Here is a 19,699-nt window from a genome sequence, read left to right as displayed (position 1 = left end):
TACAAACCCCCAATTAAACAACCCCCCCCCCCCAAAAAAACCCACAAAACAAAAACCACTTTAAAAGACCCACTTAAATACTGTGAGAAGCATGATGTGATTGCAGAGAACAAAAAACCAACTAAAAGCTAATTTCCTCCTCTTCGTAGCTTTAGCTTTTTTAAAGGAGTGACCTTGCAAAACTGAACTTACAGGAATGAAAAGCGTTAGGGATGTTTTTAGTTTTAGGCCATGGAAAAAGCATTAATGACAGCGTAACACAATTTTTTTTATGATCAGAGGTACTGTCTTGTAAAATCTACCATGGGACATTTTTCATTAGCAGGTAAGTGAACTGATATTTTATAATTATCAGAGAAAATTATTTTCGCACATCAACAGATACTCATTGCATCATAGAATCAGAGAAGTAGGGCTGGAAGGGACCTCCAGAGGTCTATTCCAACCCCCTGCCTGACATAGGACCATCCTATCAAAATGATCCTATACTATCCATAATCTAAACTCTACATAAAACTACAGTCAAACCTGGTGCAACAGAGGCCTAACACCCTAACCTGTCACAGGTAAAGCAGGGGAACCATGGCAGCCAGTGTTCTGCTTCTATTAAATGTTCTCAATATATGCTCAAGAGATCCCAGGAAGATCTCTCCTTCTGCTACGAAGAAAGGAAAAAAAAAAACCCCTGCAGTCCATACCAATTTGACCATGGGGTAAAATTCTTTCCTGATCCCAAATATGGCAACTGGTCTGAGCCTGAGCAGAGGAGCAAGACCTTCTAGCCAGGAACCTCTGGCTTTGGTTACAGCAGAAGAACTAGCATGCCCCAGTCAAAGTCCCCAGCCTTGGTTGTAGCCAACATCCAATGTCTCTGAGGGAGGCTTAAAAACACCATGGCATGCAGCAGAAGAGTGGAGGGTGGGGGGGCAACCAGCAAAGCCCAGAAACATGGGAAATGCCCAGAGTAGAATATATGCATAGCTACACACACACCCCTCTTCTTGAACACCTCCAGTGATGGAGACCACAACTTCCCTTGGCAGTCTATTCCACTGCCTCAAGTCTCACAGTGCAGAAGTTATTCAGGATCTAAACCTACTTTGCTGCAACTTCAAGCCATTGGTTCATCTCTTACTCTCTGCAGCGAGAGAAGAGGTGCCTCCCTTCTTACTTATGGCAGCCCTTCAAGTATTTAAAGACTGTTATCCTGTCCCCTCTTAAGTTCCTTTTCTGCAAGTTGAACAGGCTCCTTCAGCCTTTGCTTATACAACTTGCTTTCCAAGGCCTTTATCATCTTTGCTGCATGCCTCCGGACCCTCTGACTTGTCCACATAATTTTTAAAATGTGAAGCCCAGAACTGCACACAGTACACTAGATGAGACCTAACCAGCCTAACCAGTGTGGAGTAAAGAGGTACTATCACCTCCCGTCTTGTACCTAATGCTTCTATTGATGCATCCCAAAACTGCATTTGCCTTTTGCGCAGCTGCATCACAGTGCAGACTCGTATTGAGTCTGTGATGTACCAAGACTCCCAAGTCCTTTACACAGTGCTGCTATCCAGCTAGGTGTAACCCACTTTATATTTGTGTTTTTTGATTATTCCTCCCAACATGTAGCAACTTGCATATGTCTGCACTGAACTGTGTCCTGTTGGTTCTAGCTCAACTTTCCAAACGGTCAAAATCTTTCTGAATTGTGCTTGCATACTCCAATGTGTTAGCAACCCTTCCTAGTTTCATGTTGTTTGCATGTTTGTTCAAGAAGCTTTCTATGCCAGCATCCAAACCATTAATGAACATGTTGAACAGCACAGGGCCTGGGACAGATCCCTCTGGGACTCCACTCGAAACCTCCTGCCATTTTAATATGAACCTGTTAATAACTACCGTTCGTTTGCAGCTATTGAACCAGTTATCTATCTACCTACCTTATAGTCGTTTTCTCCAGCCCACATTTCTCCAATTAGTTTATGAGAAGGTCATCCAAGGATCCATCAAAAGCCTTGCTGAAGTCCAGATACACTTTATCCACAGCATTCCCTTCATCCACCCAAATATTTACTTTGTCAAAGAAGATCAGATTTGTTTGACACTATTTGTTTTTCATAAATCCCTGCTGGCTGCTTGGGATCAGCCTTTACTCCTCCAAACGCTTGCAAATGGGCTTCCTTAGGATATGCTCCAAAAACTTCTCAGGTATTGAAGTGAAGCTAACCAGTCTGTAGTTCCCTGGGCCCTCTTCCTTGCCTTTTTAAAAAGAGGGTCACTACACTGGCCTTTTCCATTCCTCTGGTACCCAGCCTGTCTCCCACAACTTCAAGAAGATCATGGTCAAGGGGTCCGAGATCTCCTCCACCAGCTCTTTCTGTACCATGGGATGAAGTTCATCTGGCTCTGCTGTCTTGAATTCATTCAGATCCAATAAAAGCTCTCTGACCATCTCTTTTGTTATCTCCTCCATCATCTTGCCCCCTTCCTTATCCAGATAATCCTTATTAGGATTATAAGTTGCACTGCAATTTTTTGTGAAAGTGAGGCAAAATAGCTGTTGAGTAGATATGCCTTCTTTGAATCTTTGGTTAGGAGTCCACCCTGGCTTGTTAAGAGGACCCACATCTTCCTTGGTCCTTCTTTTCTGACCAAACATACTTATAGAATTTCTTCTTGTTATCCTTAAAATTCCTTTGCCAGGTACAGCTCATTCTTTATCTCTGCCTTGCTGATTTTGTCTCTGCAGGTTCTTGTTATTTCCTGGTATGCTTCCTTGGTGACCAGCCCATTCTTCTATTTCCTGTATGCTTTCCTTATTCACTTGAAGCATTTTAGAAGATCCTTGTGCAGCCACAATGGTAACTTGCCATTCTTTTTGTGCTTCCATTGTTAGGATAGTTTCTTGTTGGGCTTCCAATTCTGTGCCTTTTAGAAGCTCCCAACACTCCTGGATGCCTTTTATCCTTCAATGTATCCTCCCATGACATCATGCCTATTAGCTCCTTGAGTTGGTTGAAATCCTCCCTTTTGAAATCTAGCATCCTCATTTTGCTGACCTCATGTTTTCCCCATTTCGGGATCTGGAATTCTATCATATCATAATCACTGCCTCTTAAGTTACCCATCACTTTCACATCCTCCACCAGTTATAACCTCTTGGTCAGGACAAGATCTAAGATAGATGATCCCCCTAGTTGTATCCACCACTTTCTGGAACAGGAAATTGTCCTCCATTCAAGTTAGAAACCCCTTTGACATGTTACATTTGGCTGCACTGTCCTTTCAGCAAACATCTGTAAAACTGAATGAAAAATCATCAGTACCATCCCATAGTTTTTGGGTATATTTGTCATCTGCTTGAAGAGTGCCTTATCCACTTCCTCTTCCTGATTTGGTGGCCTATAATAAATCCTGCAGGCCATCAGTCTGGGCCAGCTTAGTGCCTCCATGTGGGGCTTCTAGCACTCCAGTGGGGACCTGTGCGTGGAAGCACAGAGCCTGCTCGGCCTGACAGTGTGCAGACCAGGAGCCACGGGGAGTCATGTACCACCAGGCCAGATAGACTTCATTCACCATACGTGGTTCCCCGCTGGAGAACTAGAAGCCCCATGTGGAGGCACAGAGCTGACCTGGCCTGGCTCCATGGCACTGCTTGCAGGAGTTGTGTACCAGGAGCCCCACTTGCTGGCATGGAGCCAGACCAATCCAGCTTGAAGGCAAGCTAGGCAGGCTCCATGCTGCCATGTGTAGCTCCTGGGATTCAGCCAGAGCCACACGCTGCTGGGGGGCTCTGCCTGTGGTGGGCAAGGAGTGCCCCATTGGTGGCAGGGGTTGCATGCTGTGGGGGGGCAATGGGATGTGGATGTGGCACAACCTCCCCCCCCCCCCCCCCCACAAACCCCACCCCAACTCACCCCACTCCTGTAGCCAGGAGTTCTCCTCCCCATGCACCAGCTGTCCGGTTACATGCCACTGCACTCGGTGCCTCCACAAGGGGCTCTCAGATGGAGTGCTGGGAGCTCCACAGAGGTGCAAGCATACAACCTGCCCAGTCTGACGGAGCATGAAAGCCTGCCTCCCACCAGTTTTCAGAGGGGTGCCCACAGGCCAATAACTGTTTTTTGGAGGAGCTCTGCAAGGCGCATAGAATGGCCTGGCAGGCTGGATCTGGTCTGTGGGCCATATTTTGCCCACCCTTGCTTTATACAACAAAAAGAATGTTTAGAAACCTATAGATCTCTTGACTTGGGATGGGTGAGGGAGAAAATATAATTGCATTAAAAAGTTATTTATAGCTAAGTCTACATTCCCCCCAGAAAACAAAAAGAATTGGAACATAATGGAACCTGAGCACTTTTTCCTCAAAAAAAACCTACCCAGTTTCTACCCTGAAAAGCACCCATGTGTGACTGGAGGGTTTGGAGATAAATCAGACACTTGTATGAGGGTAAAAAGTAACATCACAGTAAGAAATAAGCTCACCAGCTGCATTAATTCAGAGCACATAGGAAGAGTGTAGTATATACTGTTTGTCATGGTTTTAGGATTAGGGGCGATTGAAAAATGTGGAGCAGGAGACGAGTCTTTTGGAAGTTTCATGTTTCTCCAACTATGAATAATGGTCAGAAGTGATTTAAGATCTAGGATGGCATTTCATAGATTTCATAGACATTAGGGCTGGAAGGGACCTTGGGAGATCATCGAGTCCAGCCCCCTGCCCAAAGGGCAGGAAGTCAGCTGGGGTCATAGGATACCAGCAAGATAAGCATCCAATTTACTCTTGAAGGTGTTCAATGTAGGTGCTTGAACCACCTCCGCTGGCAGACCGTTCCAGACCCTGGGGGCTCGGACAGTAAAGAAATTCTTCCTTATGTCCAGCCTGAAACGGTCTTGCAGGAGTTTGTGACCGTTCGACCTCGTCATCCCTTGGGGCGCTCTGGTGAACAAACGTTCCCCCAGATCCTGGTGGTCACCCTTGATAAATTTATAGGTGGCCATCAGATCACCCCTGAGCCTACGCTTTTCCAGGCTAAAGAGTCCCATGGCTCTCAGCCTGTCATCGTAAGATCTGTTTTCCTGACTTCTGATCATGCGCGTGGCTCTCCCCTGGACTCTCTCAAGCTTCTCCACAATCCTTTTTGAATTGTGGAGCCCAAAACTGGACGCAGTACTCCAGCTGCGGCCTCACCAAGGCCGAGTACAAGGGGAGAATGGCGTCCCGGGATTTGCTCGAGAAGCATCTATGGATGCAAGCCAGCATTTTGGTCGCTTTACTAGCCGCAGCATTGCATTGCAGGCTCATGTTCATCTTGTGGTCAATGATGACCCCCAAGTCTCTTTCTTCTTTAGTGCTAAACAACGTAGCACTGCCGAGCCTATAAGGGTGCTGCAGGTTTTTCCTCCCAAGGTGGAGAACCTTAGGTTTTTCGGTGTTAAACACCATCAGGTTCTCGTCTGCCCATTTGCTGAGCTTGTCCAGGTCAGCCTGGATCACCCGCCTGTCCTCTGGCGTGGACACTTTGCCCCAAAGTTTGGTGTCATCAGCGAACTTGGCCAGTCCACTCCTGACTCCAATGTCCACATCATTAATGAAGATGTTGAACAGTATGGGTCCCAGGACAGAGCCTTGAGGGACCCCACTGGTCACAGGGCACCACGATGAGTGACTGCCATCAATTACAACCCTCTGGGTTCGACCACGGAGCCAATTTCCCAGCCAGCGGATCGTGGTGGAGCCAAGGCCACAACTGGCCAGTTTGGCCAAGAGGTGATCATGGGATACCAGATCAAAAGCTTTTTTGAAGTCAAGATATATGACATCAACCTCTTCTCCCTTGTCCAGGTGATAGGTCACCTGGTCATAGAAGGAAATGAGATTGGTCAAACAAGACCTACCCGCAACAAACCCATGCTGGCTATCCCTTAGAATGTTAGCCTGGGCCAGTCCCTCAAGGATGGCCTCCTTAATAAACTTTTCTAGGATCTTCCCCAGGATAGAAGTCAGGCTAATGGGCCTGTAGTTAGCCGGATCCACTCTCCTCCCTTTCTTGAAGATCGGCACTACATCGGCCTTCTTCCAGTCTTCAGGCACTACACCAGAGCGCCAGGAGTTTTCAAAGATCCTTGCCAGGGGCTGGGCTATGACGCTCGCCAGCTCCTTGAGTACCCTGGGGTGCAGGTTGTCAGGGCCAGCTGACTTGAAGGTATCCAGCTTCTCAAGGTGTTCCTTCACGAGGTCAGCATTGATGGAAGGTAGGGGATCCCCCTGACCCAGATTTCCCTGTCCCATAGCAGGCATGGGCATCCCGTGTGACTGATGAAAGACTGATGCAAAGTACCTATTTAATAGGTTGGCTTTTTCCTGGGCGTCAGTTGTCAGTTGCCCCATCTGGTTTAGCTGGGGTCCAACATTGCCCTTGCTTTTCCTCCGGCTCCCCACATATCTGAAAAAGGACTTTTTGTTGTCCTTGATGCCTGAAGCTAGTTGGAGTTCAGTTGCAGCCTTGGCTTTCCTGGTTTGCTCCCTGCAGGACCAGACCAGCGCGGAGTAATCCTCCTTGGAGGTGAATCCCATCCTCCATCCTTTGTAGGCTTTCCTTTTTAGCTGCAGGAGGTCCGCTAGGTCTCTGGAGAGCCAGGGGGGCTGCTGTGCCTTCTTGCTGCCTTTCCTCCGTGTTGGGATAGATTTAGCTTGTGCACTGAGGATCGCTTCCTTGAGAAGCAACCACTCTTCTTGAACTCCCATCTCCCTGGGGTCATGGTCCCTGAGGGCCTGACCGACAAGCCTCTTGAGCTTGTCAAAGTCAGCTTTTCTGAAGTCAAGGACTTCTGTGTTGCTGACTGACTTGCCAGCTTTATGGCGGATGGTGAAGGTGATCAGCTCATGGTCGCTGTCACCCAGCTTCCATCGATCACTAGGTCACCGATTAGGTCGTCCCCCGTAGCCAGTACCAGGTCAAGCAGCGCTTTGCCTCTCGTTGGCCCATAGACTTCTTGAGTCAGGTAGAGGTCATCCACGCATGAAAGAAAGCTTTGCGACCGCTTGGATTTTGCTGAGCGATCTTCTCAGGAGATGTCCAGGCAATTGAAGTCACCCATGACAACCAAGGTCCTGGAGCAAGTGGCCTCAGTCAGTTCCCGGGCGAACTCCTGGTCAAGCTCAGGACTTGAGTGGGAAGTCTGTAGTAGACTCCCACCGTTGTGTCCCCTGTGCCGTATTCCCCACGAATTTTTACCCAGAGGGTCTCTAGCTGTCCATGCCGGTTGCCAACATCAGCTTGCAGGGACATGTAGCTTTCCTTAACATAGAGAGCTACACCCCCGCCCCTTTTGTCAACACGATCCCTCCTGTACAGGGTATAGCCCTCTATACCCGTGGTCCAGTCACGGGTGGAGTCCCACCAGGTCTCCGTTATCCCAGTGACATCATATTTCTTTGCACTGAGCAGGAGGACGAGCCCAGCGACATGGCATGAAAGAGAAAACCCTTTTAAAAAAGGTTACAAGATTTTTTTTTGATTGTTAGGAATATCTAAACAATAGGTAGTCAGTTTACATGCCCCTTGAATAGTTCTGGGTGGGGGACATATCTAGAGTGATGGAACCTAACTGTGGGCCTCATCTGGCACACAGGGCTGATCTAGGGCTCCAGGAGCTGCAGCACCTAACACTGCCCCCACTGCCAAATTTCCAGACCTGTGGAGAGCTCCATGGGTTAGATGACATGGCTCCATGGGCTAAATCCAGCCCATGGGCCATATATTGGTCACCCCTGGTCTAGAGGATTCTATAAGTATTAGCAGACATTTCTCCTTCAACAACAGTGAATGATTATTCCACTGTTCAAGACCTCAGATGCACATGGTGCAAAGGAATCAAGTGGCTTGTAGCTGAACCCTTGGTTTCTCCCAGTTTGCTGAACATTGGGCTCTTTTTTTTTTTTTTTTGGAAGTTGCCTTTCTCCCTGATCCTCAGAAGCGTAACCAGCCAGTACTGCACTCTGGGTAGTGGCAGTGTACAGGGCAGTGGGCAGAGGTTCAATACTGGGGTGGGGGAGGAGAGAGAGTAACCTTTTATTTTTGCTGTCAACATATGTCAAGTGGCCATTTAAACTCCGATTTTCAGTGACCAAAAAAAAGGAGGTGACATTTCCCCTGACCCTCTGCCCCTTCCCCACACCCTAACAGAAGCAAATCTCCCATCACTGCTTTGCTGTCCCCACTGCTGGACTTCAAGTCTCTTCAGTGAAGCTGCAGGGTACAACAGGGAGACAGGACAGAGAATGGGAAGAAGAGGCACTCCCCTGCTCCTTTCCAGCATACCCCCTTTTCTTAGGCATTGCCCCTCCCACCCATACATCTTTACACTACTGTTGATCCACATGCTGTGTTCCCTTACATGGAAAATGGGAGACATAAGGCTTCTTCAAAAATGCTAGGAGCATTTATAACATGCTTTCATGTTATACACCTACCAGTTCACATTCCCACTGGGACACAAAGTTAAAGTTATATTCAATATTATTTAATAACATTAAATAAAGCAGTAACAGGTCTTGACATTCAGACTGGTGGAGTACAAGATTGCAACAGTGCTGCAGGAAGGGATTACACTAAAACAGATGTTACATACTAGGAGGACAACATCCATCCCAGAATGGCCATCATATGTTGTACTTCTGGTAACATGCTCAGTCTCAGGTGGAGGCCAAGTACTGGAAATACCCAGGAGTCACTTAACGGTCTCTGACCTTAAAAGTGGTCCATACAGGAAGGGGAAGAGACACCCTGTCAGGTCAAGGTCATCCTGGGGAACATGCACTGCTACCATCTACTTATACCTACTCCGATTGAAGGACTCTGGTCCCCGTGGCTGTTAATTGTGAAAATGAATAGACCCTTTTCCCACCTCCTCCTAATTTGCTGCAACCCAGTACTCCAGAAACTTCTAAGGGTTGTAAATTACTTGAAGGGAAAAATAAATAAATGAAGCAACCCATTTGAATGGCTAAGATTGATGCTTGTTCTTGCAGCTCCTTAAACATAACAGATGATAGTGCCAGGCTTTCTTCTAGCATAAAATGCAGCCAGTTGTATGGAATGCTTTAAAAAGTGCCAAAAATAGAAAGCTGATTTGTGAAGGGTAAGATTTTGCATCAGCAGTGACTGAAGCATTTGTTATGGTTCACAGAACTGGCAGAAATGATTTCAGTATCTTTTTCTGATGCACATTTTTTTTAACTGATCTCTTTTTCACAATACCCCACCTTTTCCATATCTGCCTTTCTGGCTTCATTTTTACCTTCAATACCACTTCTTTTAAATAGATATACGCCAATTTTAAAATTCAAAAAAGGTAATATATTTTCTTCTTTACAAATAATAATAATTAGAATTGTGGCTGTTGGCCACGTATCACATTACAGTAACAGGAAAGAAATGAAGGCTATGGAAATAGCCATACCTCACACCTACTTAAAAAGGTAGAGGTAAACCCAGTCTCCTGGGGGAGGATTAATGGTCAGTGTCTTCCGCTTTCACTGCGAATGTTCTCTGCCTGGCAGAAAACAGGGCCCCAGGATTAGGAAAGAAAAGAATGGTGTGCTAAAATGAAAGTCCCATGGCCTTGCTTGAACCAAACCTCCCATACCAGTACCTATTCCATATCACAGAGGCTGGTTTTATTTTTATTAAACTTAACTGTCACTAGCACCATATGCTGTGCTGCAGGGAAGAATAGTTTAGCTACCTCAGACTGAAAAATCATAATCCCAGAAGTGTCCCTAACTTGCTAGCCCAAACATCCACACTCCCAAATCATTTCCTGTTCTTTATAATCAGAGTAAACTTCTAGTAGGACTCCCACTTGTCCAAACTCTGGAAACCAAAAGTTTGTATCTCCCTACTTCCACAAATTGTCTGGCAATGTCCCTTTCTTCTGTGCTTTGTGACACCAGTTTTCTTCCACTTAATCTGATTACTGGGCTATCCTGTCTTGTCAGATCAGATCAGCAGAGACTCTGGCAAAGGAAAGTGGCTACACAATTCTGCCCTGACAGAGGCAATAGAAATACCTGTTCTGACTTAGGTGGGTTTTCTGGAGAGAACTGGCAAGGGTACAAGCACAGAGATGTACCTGGCCACTTCTGCACCCCAAGCGCAACAGTGCACAAAGTAGTGTCAGTAGCTGTGGCCGTTATTTTTGTCTTCCCTGCAACCACATCTTGGTGCCTGGGACTTGTGCCTTGGTCACTCCTACCTCTAACTATGCAACTGTGTAAAGAGCACATGTGGGTCAAGAATCAACTCATTAAGGGGATGGAAGGAGGAGAAACAAGAAAATGGATTGGAAACAAAATACTTACTGAACCTCACCACAGCAGACCTTAAATCAGGGATGGGCAATTATTTCAGGCAGAGGGCTGCTTACCGAGTTTCAGCAAGCCACCAAGGACCACATGACAGGCAGCCAGAGGCAGATATATATTAATTTTGTAAGTTTTTTAGGGGCTCCGCGGGCTGGATAGAATGGCTTGAGGGGCCGCTTCTGGCCTGTAGGCCACATTTTGTCCACTCCTGCCTTAAATAGTGATCTGCATGTTTCCACCCCACTACTTCCAATAACAGAATAAAGAAAGAGGTAGAGTTTTGCCAGAGCTCATTCTTTGTGTTGGAACTACACACAGATCTGTAGTAAAAATCTAGTTGATAAAAATTGCATATTCTTGAAACATCACCAATATAAGCACTGTAATTTAAATAAAGTTGCACCAGATATGAAGAACGGAAAAAAAAGACTACCAAAAATCAATAAAAATACTACCCCTTCCAGTCTCTCCAGATTAAGCAGAGGCATCTCCAATGCTGGGCAAGAGAAAATGCCTTGTTTAGATCTCCATGGACAGAGCAGGGACTGGCAGGTAGCAACTCTTTCCCACATAGACAGGCTGAGGGAGACGGCAGTTCACAGCACAAATAGTACTGTCGCACAGATCTGAAAGAGGTTACACAGACAGAAACTCTTTCCAAGGAGATAACCCAACCTTGTAAAATTCTCCTCATCCAAAATAAGATAACTTATCTTGGTTATCAACATCATAGTTAGCATACCAAAAGATTGTGAAATTTCTGCAGGACTCATAACCCAATTTCTCTCCTTTATGTCCAGGAGTCAAGGGAGGTTCTTCAGAATACATTTACACTGAGTTACGAAGCAGATCACTCTCTCCCTGCACTGGCAGCAAGGCAGTTAGAAGCAGCATGGGAAATACTAAGCACACAACTAGCAGGTCATCCTGCGGCATGCTTCCTCTTTTTCAGGTGTTCTTGAACAAGTGGCATAGTGTCCACTTAGGTCCCAAATCTCTCCTTCTTCATACACAAGAGAAAGAATATAAATTTTCCTTAAAAATTACTTTTGCATATCATGACCACTTAACAGTTATATTAACACTGGAACTTCTAAAAGTCAGAAAGGAAACTGGCTAGATCACTTTTCAAAGCAAAATATACAAGGAGTTGAAATATCTTTTATTTTCTACATATTGTTTATTTTGGGATAGACATCCAGACAGAAAATATCCATATATTGCTACTGAAAAAAATATCCCATGAAACAGACCGATTTGTAAACTGTATGAAAATTCCAAAGAAAAAAACCCAGTTATTTTTAATATGCCTATGCAAATGTAGAGTTAAACAATGAATATCAATATCATAGTAGTAGAAAGAAACTCTGCTTCCAGAAGTCCTGATAATGTGCTGTAAATCTATCAGTTAGTTTCAAAGAACTGAATTTTATCCAGGACTAGGCTATGCTAGGGTAAGACTACTTGATCTCTTGTTTGTATTTGACAATTGCTACATCTTGTACTGAAAATATCAAATCTACAAAGCACTTTTTTCAAAAGAGAGGATGACAAGTTGTACTAAAAATAACAATTCCATATTAAAAATATAAATAAATAAAATCCTTTATAAAAGATTTCACTACTATTTAGAGTTGATATGCATGACCAAATTTCATAGAAATGTGTTCCTAAAGAACATTCTATACTTTTAACTGTGTATCAGTCACAGCTTTTCAGCAGGCCTTTCTTTATACTTCATCTTAAAGGTGTGTTTCAGTGGTCATGTGTTCTAGAAAATAAAGCAACTGGAAGAATTCCCTCTGGTTCTGTGTTTGGTTCTGACACTAAACTCTCAGAAGTTTTAGTGAAGTCACTTGATTTACAAGCCCCAGTTTCCACACATGTAAAAATTACCCACCTGGAATACTGTTATTGAGAATATCTATAAAGCACTTCTGACGAGAGAAATGTTAAGTACTAATTAAAAGAGGGGGTATAAAATCACCAGGTTCCACATTATTATGAGCCGATATGAACTTGTGGCCCCCTCAGAATCCAAGAAACATCCAGATCTTTACCTCCATCTCACCTGACCTGGGTTGTTGAGCAACTTATCTAGCACATAATAAATTACAAGGATTGAAGGAAGGCTGGCTAGTTGGCTGGCCCTGTACCAACAAAAACAAGACAGACAAAAATTAACCCTCACCCCAGTGTTTCTCAACTTTTTTGGACTCGAGGCACCTCTTTGAAAATGCCAGCTCTTACCTTTTACTCATTTTTAGAGTACAAAAGAATAATAGAACAATTCTGCTGTTGCAAATAACTCAGAAAAACCAAAACAGGTCTGAATATTTTGAACACTGTGGCTTCCTATTTGAAATCTCTGGATTTATCATAGGAATCATGTATGCACACGTAATGGTGCTGACATTGCATATACTCCAGGGCATCCTTGAAATGATCTCAAAGCATCCCAAGGGTACTACAGAACTCTGGTTGAGAATCACTGACCTATCCCCTCCCACCTCCAATCCTCTGCACACTCCAACAGGTACTGGAATCAGAAATGCACAGCATCAACAGAGCAGGCGGGCACAGAGGGGGCAGCACGTGGGCTCTCTTTAAAACACTCTGGCCAGCAAAGCCATCTAGGGCCACCAATGGGTGCTTTAATTTGAAGCCCTGTGTTCTTACAGAAACTATGCTTTCAAAAAGGTAGGATTGTTTGTTTTCACTGGGTATGTCTACATGAGACGCTTTACTGCTAAGTAGCATAGTTTATTGGGCAGTAAGTATGTGCATCTACACATGCACATGCTTGCTGCACAGTAAACCTTGCTAATCGTGAGTAAATTTGCTACCTGCAAATGCAAGTAGCAAATTCACTTGTGATTACTAACTGCACAGTAGTGATTGTGTAGATGCCTGACCCAGAACAAATCTGTTTCCGGTCAGCCAGCCACCAGGGAGATTGCTTCTTGCCCCCAGGATCTGCGTGCTCCTGGGGCAGGCTCCACCACCAGAGCCTGGGTGGGTGCTCTAAGCCCCCACCTCTGAGATTACAAGTCCCCATAGATTTGCTGGCCCCATGACCATGAAGTCGGTGCTAGCCCTGTGACTGTGGAGCTGGCAATGGGAGCTCGTTCCCCACCCACCTCTGTGAACACAGAGCTGAGCAGGAAACAAGATCTCCAGCCTGTTCCCCACCCAGATTTGTGATCACAAAGTTGAGCATGGAACAAGCTCTCCAGCCCCCACCCTGTCTTGGAACAGGGACTGGGAACTGTCCCAGTCAGGGGCAGGTCCCAGCTCCACACCCCAATCAGGCAATTGAGGTGCAGGGCTTGGAAAGAGCTGCAGGGGTGGGACAGCTGTCTTTTGTCCTGGTACTCCCTGCCAGCCCCTGGGCTAGCACCTAGGGGGAGCCTAAAACTTCCCATGGTGGTCACAAGGGCCCCCTGCAGGGTTCCAGGAAGCAAGAGCAATTTACTGCCATTAGCAGCAAATCTGCTCCTACTTCCCTACACATGTAGATGCCTGATCAGGAATGTTTACTTGCAAGTAGTTTACTCACAAGTAAGCTGCTCCTGGATCTAATGCACGTGTACATACACCCACTGTGGATGTAATATAGTCTGCTGGTATTTAGCTCTGCTTATGTAAATCTTATTACATTTCACTGAAATACTATATGTTGATTATATTCGATTGACATTAGCTCTAGAAATAGACTTAATTAATGTCTTGTGTTTGAAACAGAATTTGTTTCGAGTTAAGCGTACAGAGGAAATCCCCCAGCAAAAGGAGGCATGAAGTAAAAAACAAAAGTGTACCCTAAAACTTAATTTTTCCTAGACTCAAAACTCTAAAATTGGATGCATTATCTTGCTTAACAGGCAGACTGTATTCAAAGATTTGACACTTTCTTTGTGTGCAGAACTAACCATACTAGCCAAGATTCTTCAAAGCTGCCAGAGATCTAGATGCTCAATTCCTATTAAAACATCAATTATAGGCAGCTTTGAAAATGACCCAACCCATGTCTGGTGTTCACCAGTTTATTGAAAGCTCGTCACTCGCACTCACTCTTACAAAACAAAAAAAAGTTCAAACAATGTCTTAAAAAGGTGCATGTAATGCCTCAAATTTCCAGTGAGGCTGAAATTCACTGATTGTTTGACCCTACACAACACTATGTTTATATATAAGCACATTTTGTTTTTTGGAGATGCAAACAACTTGTGGTAGCACTTTGAAAACTAATTCTTTAAAACAAGCAAACAAACATATATTAGCAGACTGCCATTGGGCAAAAAGCTGTTTTTGATATACGCATGTAGCATTCAGAAGCTCTGTGCTATAACTAGTTAATTACTTTACACAACCATAACTCTGTACTTCCAGGAAAATTCTCAGTTTAAGTGTAGGCAACGTACTAAGAAAAAACAGTTCGTCTTTTACACTCATATTACTCATAGTTTCCCATTTATCAGAGGCTGGAATACACTTTCACCCAAAGAGCAAAGCCTTGCAATAATGTCTGGAGAGATTATTGCACAGGAGACTAAGGGATGCGAAGGGGCTGACCAAGAAGCCACAAAAGCTGTGAATTTAGCAGAATTCTGTATGCACACATCTACAGTGAAAGAGCAGTATTAACCAAATTCTCCACTGCTCCTTGCAGTATGACAAGTAGAATTTTTTCCTGATCTGGCACCAGAAAGCAGCCTACAGTCATGACCAAATAGATATGCATGGCTGCAGACCACTATAAAAGGGCTCAATTCTGTAACAATCTGAACTCTCATTGCACAAGGGTTCAGATGAACACACTCCAAAACAGAGCAGGTTCTGTAGCTTGTGTCTGCAGTGCTCCCAGTCTGTCACTGTTTCCAGAACAGGAGGAGTGGCGAAAAAGGGAGTGGAGGAGGGAGTTTGGCTTGAGGATTTTTCAGCTATGCCAGAGGATGGGTGGATTGGAGCCCTGGCTCCCCCTTAAAGTAAGTGTGTGGGTGGGGTAGGCTCCAATCCCCCCCTTCCCGTACCAGCTGGTGAACATAAAGAACAAGCTCCTTCTGCTCCCTTTCCACCTTCCATTCTGAAAATAGCATGAGGGCTGGGATGGAGACCAGGCTACAGACTTGCAGCAAGCTGCTGGAATCCCTAACTCCCAGACACAACAGCGAATTTTTGTTGGGTCTGGGAGATCACTACAGCTTATAGCACTTCCTGCAAAGCACTATGAGTTACAATGGGGAGCTGCTCTTCTGTCTGCATCCATGATCAGCAACTGCTATTCAATAACATGAATTTATTTCGTTTAGCTGAAGCCAAAACCTTGTACCAGCCAAAGAGGAAAACGAGAGCGAGAGAGAGCGAGAGAGAGAGAGAGAGACACACACACACACACACACACACAGAGAGAGAGAGAGAGAGAGAGAGAGAGAGAGAGAGAGATGACAAAGCATCAGCTGGAAAACACATTTTAAAAGAACATAATTTTGCTTACCAAGGCCAATGAAATTGACTATTTCTGTAATCAGTTTCTAAAGAAATAGAAATCAGTGAAGTTTACCTGTCTACTTCCATGCTTGGAGGAGCAGCTGCTGGTACTTCTTGAAGGTGACAACATTTTCTGGGACACACCAAGGTTCTTTTCTTCACTCATGATCCCAGAGACAGTATGGTTTGAACCAGTTCAATTAGAAAACCATAAGAAGGGCATTAAGCAAATGTAGTGGAAGACATGCGAAAGGCAAGTCATTGTTTATACCCAAATGCATTCCGATGGCATCCTCAGTGTCCCAGGGATATTCCTAAGAGGGAGAAAAAAAAAATCCTTGTGTATTGGATACAGTTTACAATTCTTATTTTGTAATACAAGTAAAAAAAAAATGCATAATTAAGTCTTTAAATGTAGTCTAACTACACTGCCATTTATGTTTATTATTAAAATGTAATTGAACTGATTTAAAGATAATTTTCAGCTATCAAATGGGAACAAACAAGCAGATTATTAATGCATTACATTAAAAATATGATATGACCACCTGGGACAAAAAAAAACCCAACAACTTTAAATGCAATATCAAACAACTTTCAAAATATTAAAAATCTCAATGCATGAGAAAGTAGACTTTATATAAAATGAAACTATATGAAAAAGTTAATAGATAAATAAGGAAGTAGTAGGCTCCAATGAATATATGACTTGTGGTTGACAACAAGTTTCGACAGTACCGTGAAAATTTAGACAAATCAATAAGCATCTCCAAAGGTCAAAAAAATGCAAGAGAAAAATGCAAGCAAAGATTAGACAAACTGAGCTACTTAGAGGTGTGCATGACTGACTACACCTGGAGATAGAAACTAGAAGTTAAAAAAAAAATCCTAAAATCAGGGCTAAAGAATTATTAATAGTTTGTTTAACAACAGTGGTGGCTACAGTATGTGTAAAAAATCTTGGGAGAAACCCTAAATGACAGATTTGCAGTGTGGGCAACTGTTACCATGGTGACTAGATTTTTTCTTCCCCACTAAAGGGCATAACAAAAGGATGCTTTCCAAAACCTTAAAAAAAATATTACACAAGTTGAATCCCTCTAGACATTGTTGCTCACAAAACAAAACAGCCTAGGATCTTGCATAGCAAATAGAAAGAGAGTAGAGCTAAAAGATAATTATACAATGCAGGAAGATTTCACTCCTGAAATAAGTGGGTTAAACTGTCATAGGAATCGCAGGAAAGTAGGGCTGGAAGGAACCTCACAAGGTCATCTACTTCAGCCCCTGCTCAAGGCACGATTAGTCCTGCAAAGAGTGTCTAACCTGCTTTTGAAAGTTTCAAAGGGTGGAGATTCCACAACTCCTCCAGGTAGCCTGTTCCAATATTTGACCACCCTCAGAATCAGAAAGTTCCTACTAATCTCCAGCCTAAATTTCCCCTGATGAAGCTTGAGGCCATTGATTCTAGTCCCGTCTCCTACAGCCACTGAGAAAAACCCATCCCCATCCTCTCTATAATCATCCTTCAGGTATGTCCGGGAGTTACCCGGACTAGGGGACCCCGGGAGGCTCCTTCGGCCCGGGTGCAGGGGGCGGAGCAACCACTTACCCGATCCAGGTACCCGGATGAGGTGGGACGGTTAAAAGATAGCCCGGGATCAGACCCGGAGGGAGGAGCAGCGGGCCTTGGTGAGGCCGCAGCTGGAGTATTGCGTCCAGTTTTGGGCTCCACAATTCAAAAAGGATGTGGAGAAGCTTGAGAGAGTCCAGAGGAGAGCCACGCGCATGATCAGAGGTCAGGAAAACAGATCTTACGATGACAGGCTGAGAGCCATGGGACTCTTTAGCCTGGAAAAGCGTAGGCTCAGGGGTGATCTGATGGCCACCTATTAGTTTATCGGGGGTGACCACCAGGATCTGAGGGAACGTTTGTTCACCAGAGCGCCCCGAGGGATGACTAGGTCGAATGGTCACAAACTCCTGCAAGACTGCTTCAGGCTGGACATAAGGAAGAATTTCTTTACTGTCCGAGCCCCCAAGGTCTGGAACAGTCTGCCAGCGGAGGTGGTTCAAGCACCTACATTGAACACCTTCAAGAGTAAATTGGATGCTTATCTTGCTGGGATCCTATGACCCCAGCTGACTTCCTGCCCTTTGGGCAGGGGGCTGGACTCGATGATCTCCCAAGGTCCCTTCCAGCCCTAATGTCTATGAAATCTATGACCGGAAGTGTCGGGGCGGATGCTGACTGCCGGCAAGGAAGCAGAGGGGCGGATCCACTCCGCCCAGCGCGGAGCAGCGGAGCCCGAGCTGCCGGCGTGGTCCCCAGCTGCCAGCCAGGGAGCAGGGGGGCGGATCCACTCTGCCCAGCGCGGAACAGCGGAGCCCGAGCTTCCGGCGTGGACCCCAGCTGCTGGCAAGGGAGCGGAGGAGCAGATACGCGCCGCCCAGCAGGGAGCCCGGATGTTCTGGAGCAGCAGCAAAGCAGTGCAGGGACACCCAGCGAGGAAGCAGGGATCCGGCGGCGAGTCAGGCGACGGGGGTGTGTAGGAGCCGCAGGATCCAGTGGGCAAAGGGCGGAACGGAACCCCAGTGCCTGCCAAGGCGTATGGACTCCAGGTGGTGACCCCGCTATATGAGAGCAGGGGAGGGACATGGGACCCTTCCCCTGGAAGAGCTGCAGGGAGAGGAGCAGACCGGGTGGAGGAAACAGACGGAACTTCGTAGACAAAGGTCCGAAGTACCGGGGACCTTATCCCTCAACACCTCTGGTGAGGGAGGACTGAGATTGGTTAGAAGAGCGATAAGGACGCTCATCCTGGAGGACTGGGCGAGGGTATGGGGAGGAGGAGCCCTCAGAATTCCCACAGACCAACAGTCTCAATTCCGGACACTTCTGCACACGCCACACAGAAATCCATCTGGACCAGGAAAAACATCAAAGTCGTGGCAGGCGAGCACGGCACGTGCAGACTGAACAGAGGAGGGGCTGGTTATAAGAAAAGAACGGACACTGGGACCAAACCGACAGGCAAGCGATAGGCTCGTTCACAAGGTATCTGAAGACTTATCAGATTCCTTCTCAGTCTTCTCTTCTCCAGGCTAAATAACCCTAGCTCTTTCAGCCTTTCCTCATAAGCCTAGTCTCCCAGGCCCCTCATCCTTTTGGTTGTTCTGCACTGGACTCTTCAAACTGTCCAAATCCTTCTTCAAGTGAGGGGCCCAAAACTGGACACAGTAATCCATGCAAGGCCTTGCCAATGATGAATAGAGCAGAAGAATTTGCAAAGGACATGTTAATTCACCCCAGTATGTTGTTGGCCTTTTTTTTTTTTTTTTTTGGTGCAACAAGAGCACGGTGTTGGCTCATATGGTTCACCTTAAAATGTACTGGATTTACCCAAATTCAAGATGACTTTGAATTTAAGACAACTCTTCAGTTATTAGATTCTATGCATGGACAACTGTAAAGTTGTTATCATCTCCCACAAAGAATTTAATTACTGGGGGGTCATCTTAAATTTGTTCTCTACCCCCCAAAAGCTGTGGCAGGGAAAGTGGGTATGGGAGACAGAGAGCCAAGAGGACTGCCCTTACCATGCCTGCTCCTGTCCCCCTGCCATTCCTTCAACTTTTGCTCCCCCATCCCTATGCCTTCCCCATTACTGTTTGTCCCCAATATATACTCCCCCACTCCCTGCAACTTGCCCCACTCTATGCTTGTGCCTGCCCTAATCCCCCTCCCTTCCCCCCTCCCCGTCTCCTGTCCCCACCCTGCCACTTGTGAAATCAGAAGATCCCTAACAAATGGAGAGGCTTAAATAACATGTTCTTAAAAAATGTTTAAGA

At 45.4% G+C, this 19,699-nt stretch overlaps 1 protein-coding gene across 7 annotated transcripts in view; it reads right to left on the bottom strand.

Moving 5' to 3' along the window:
- OSBPL3 (oxysterol binding protein like 3) overlaps nucleotides 1-19,699 on the bottom strand; it is a 164,563-nt gene that overhangs the window by 72,253 nt on the left and 72,611 nt on the right. For all 7 annotated transcript variants that reach the window (XM_090046740.1, XM_090046737.1, XM_090046739.1 and 4 more), the window contains one exon: nucleotides 15,921-16,161. In XM_090046740.1, coding sequence (XP_089902866.1) covers nucleotides 15,921-16,013 — 93 coding nt within the window. In that variant the 5' untranslated portion in view covers nucleotides 16,014-16,161. The remainder of the gene's footprint in view (nucleotides 1-15,920; nucleotides 16,162-19,699) is intronic.

Source organism: Crocodylus siamensis, chromosome 5, assembly GCF_052110815.1.
Source record: "Crocodylus siamensis isolate JL-2025a chromosome 5, ASM5211081v1, whole genome shotgun sequence".
Lineage (NCBI taxonomy): Eukaryota > Metazoa > Chordata > Crocodylia > Crocodylidae > Crocodylus > Crocodylus siamensis.
This window is presented reverse-complemented; position numbering and strand designations above follow the sequence as displayed.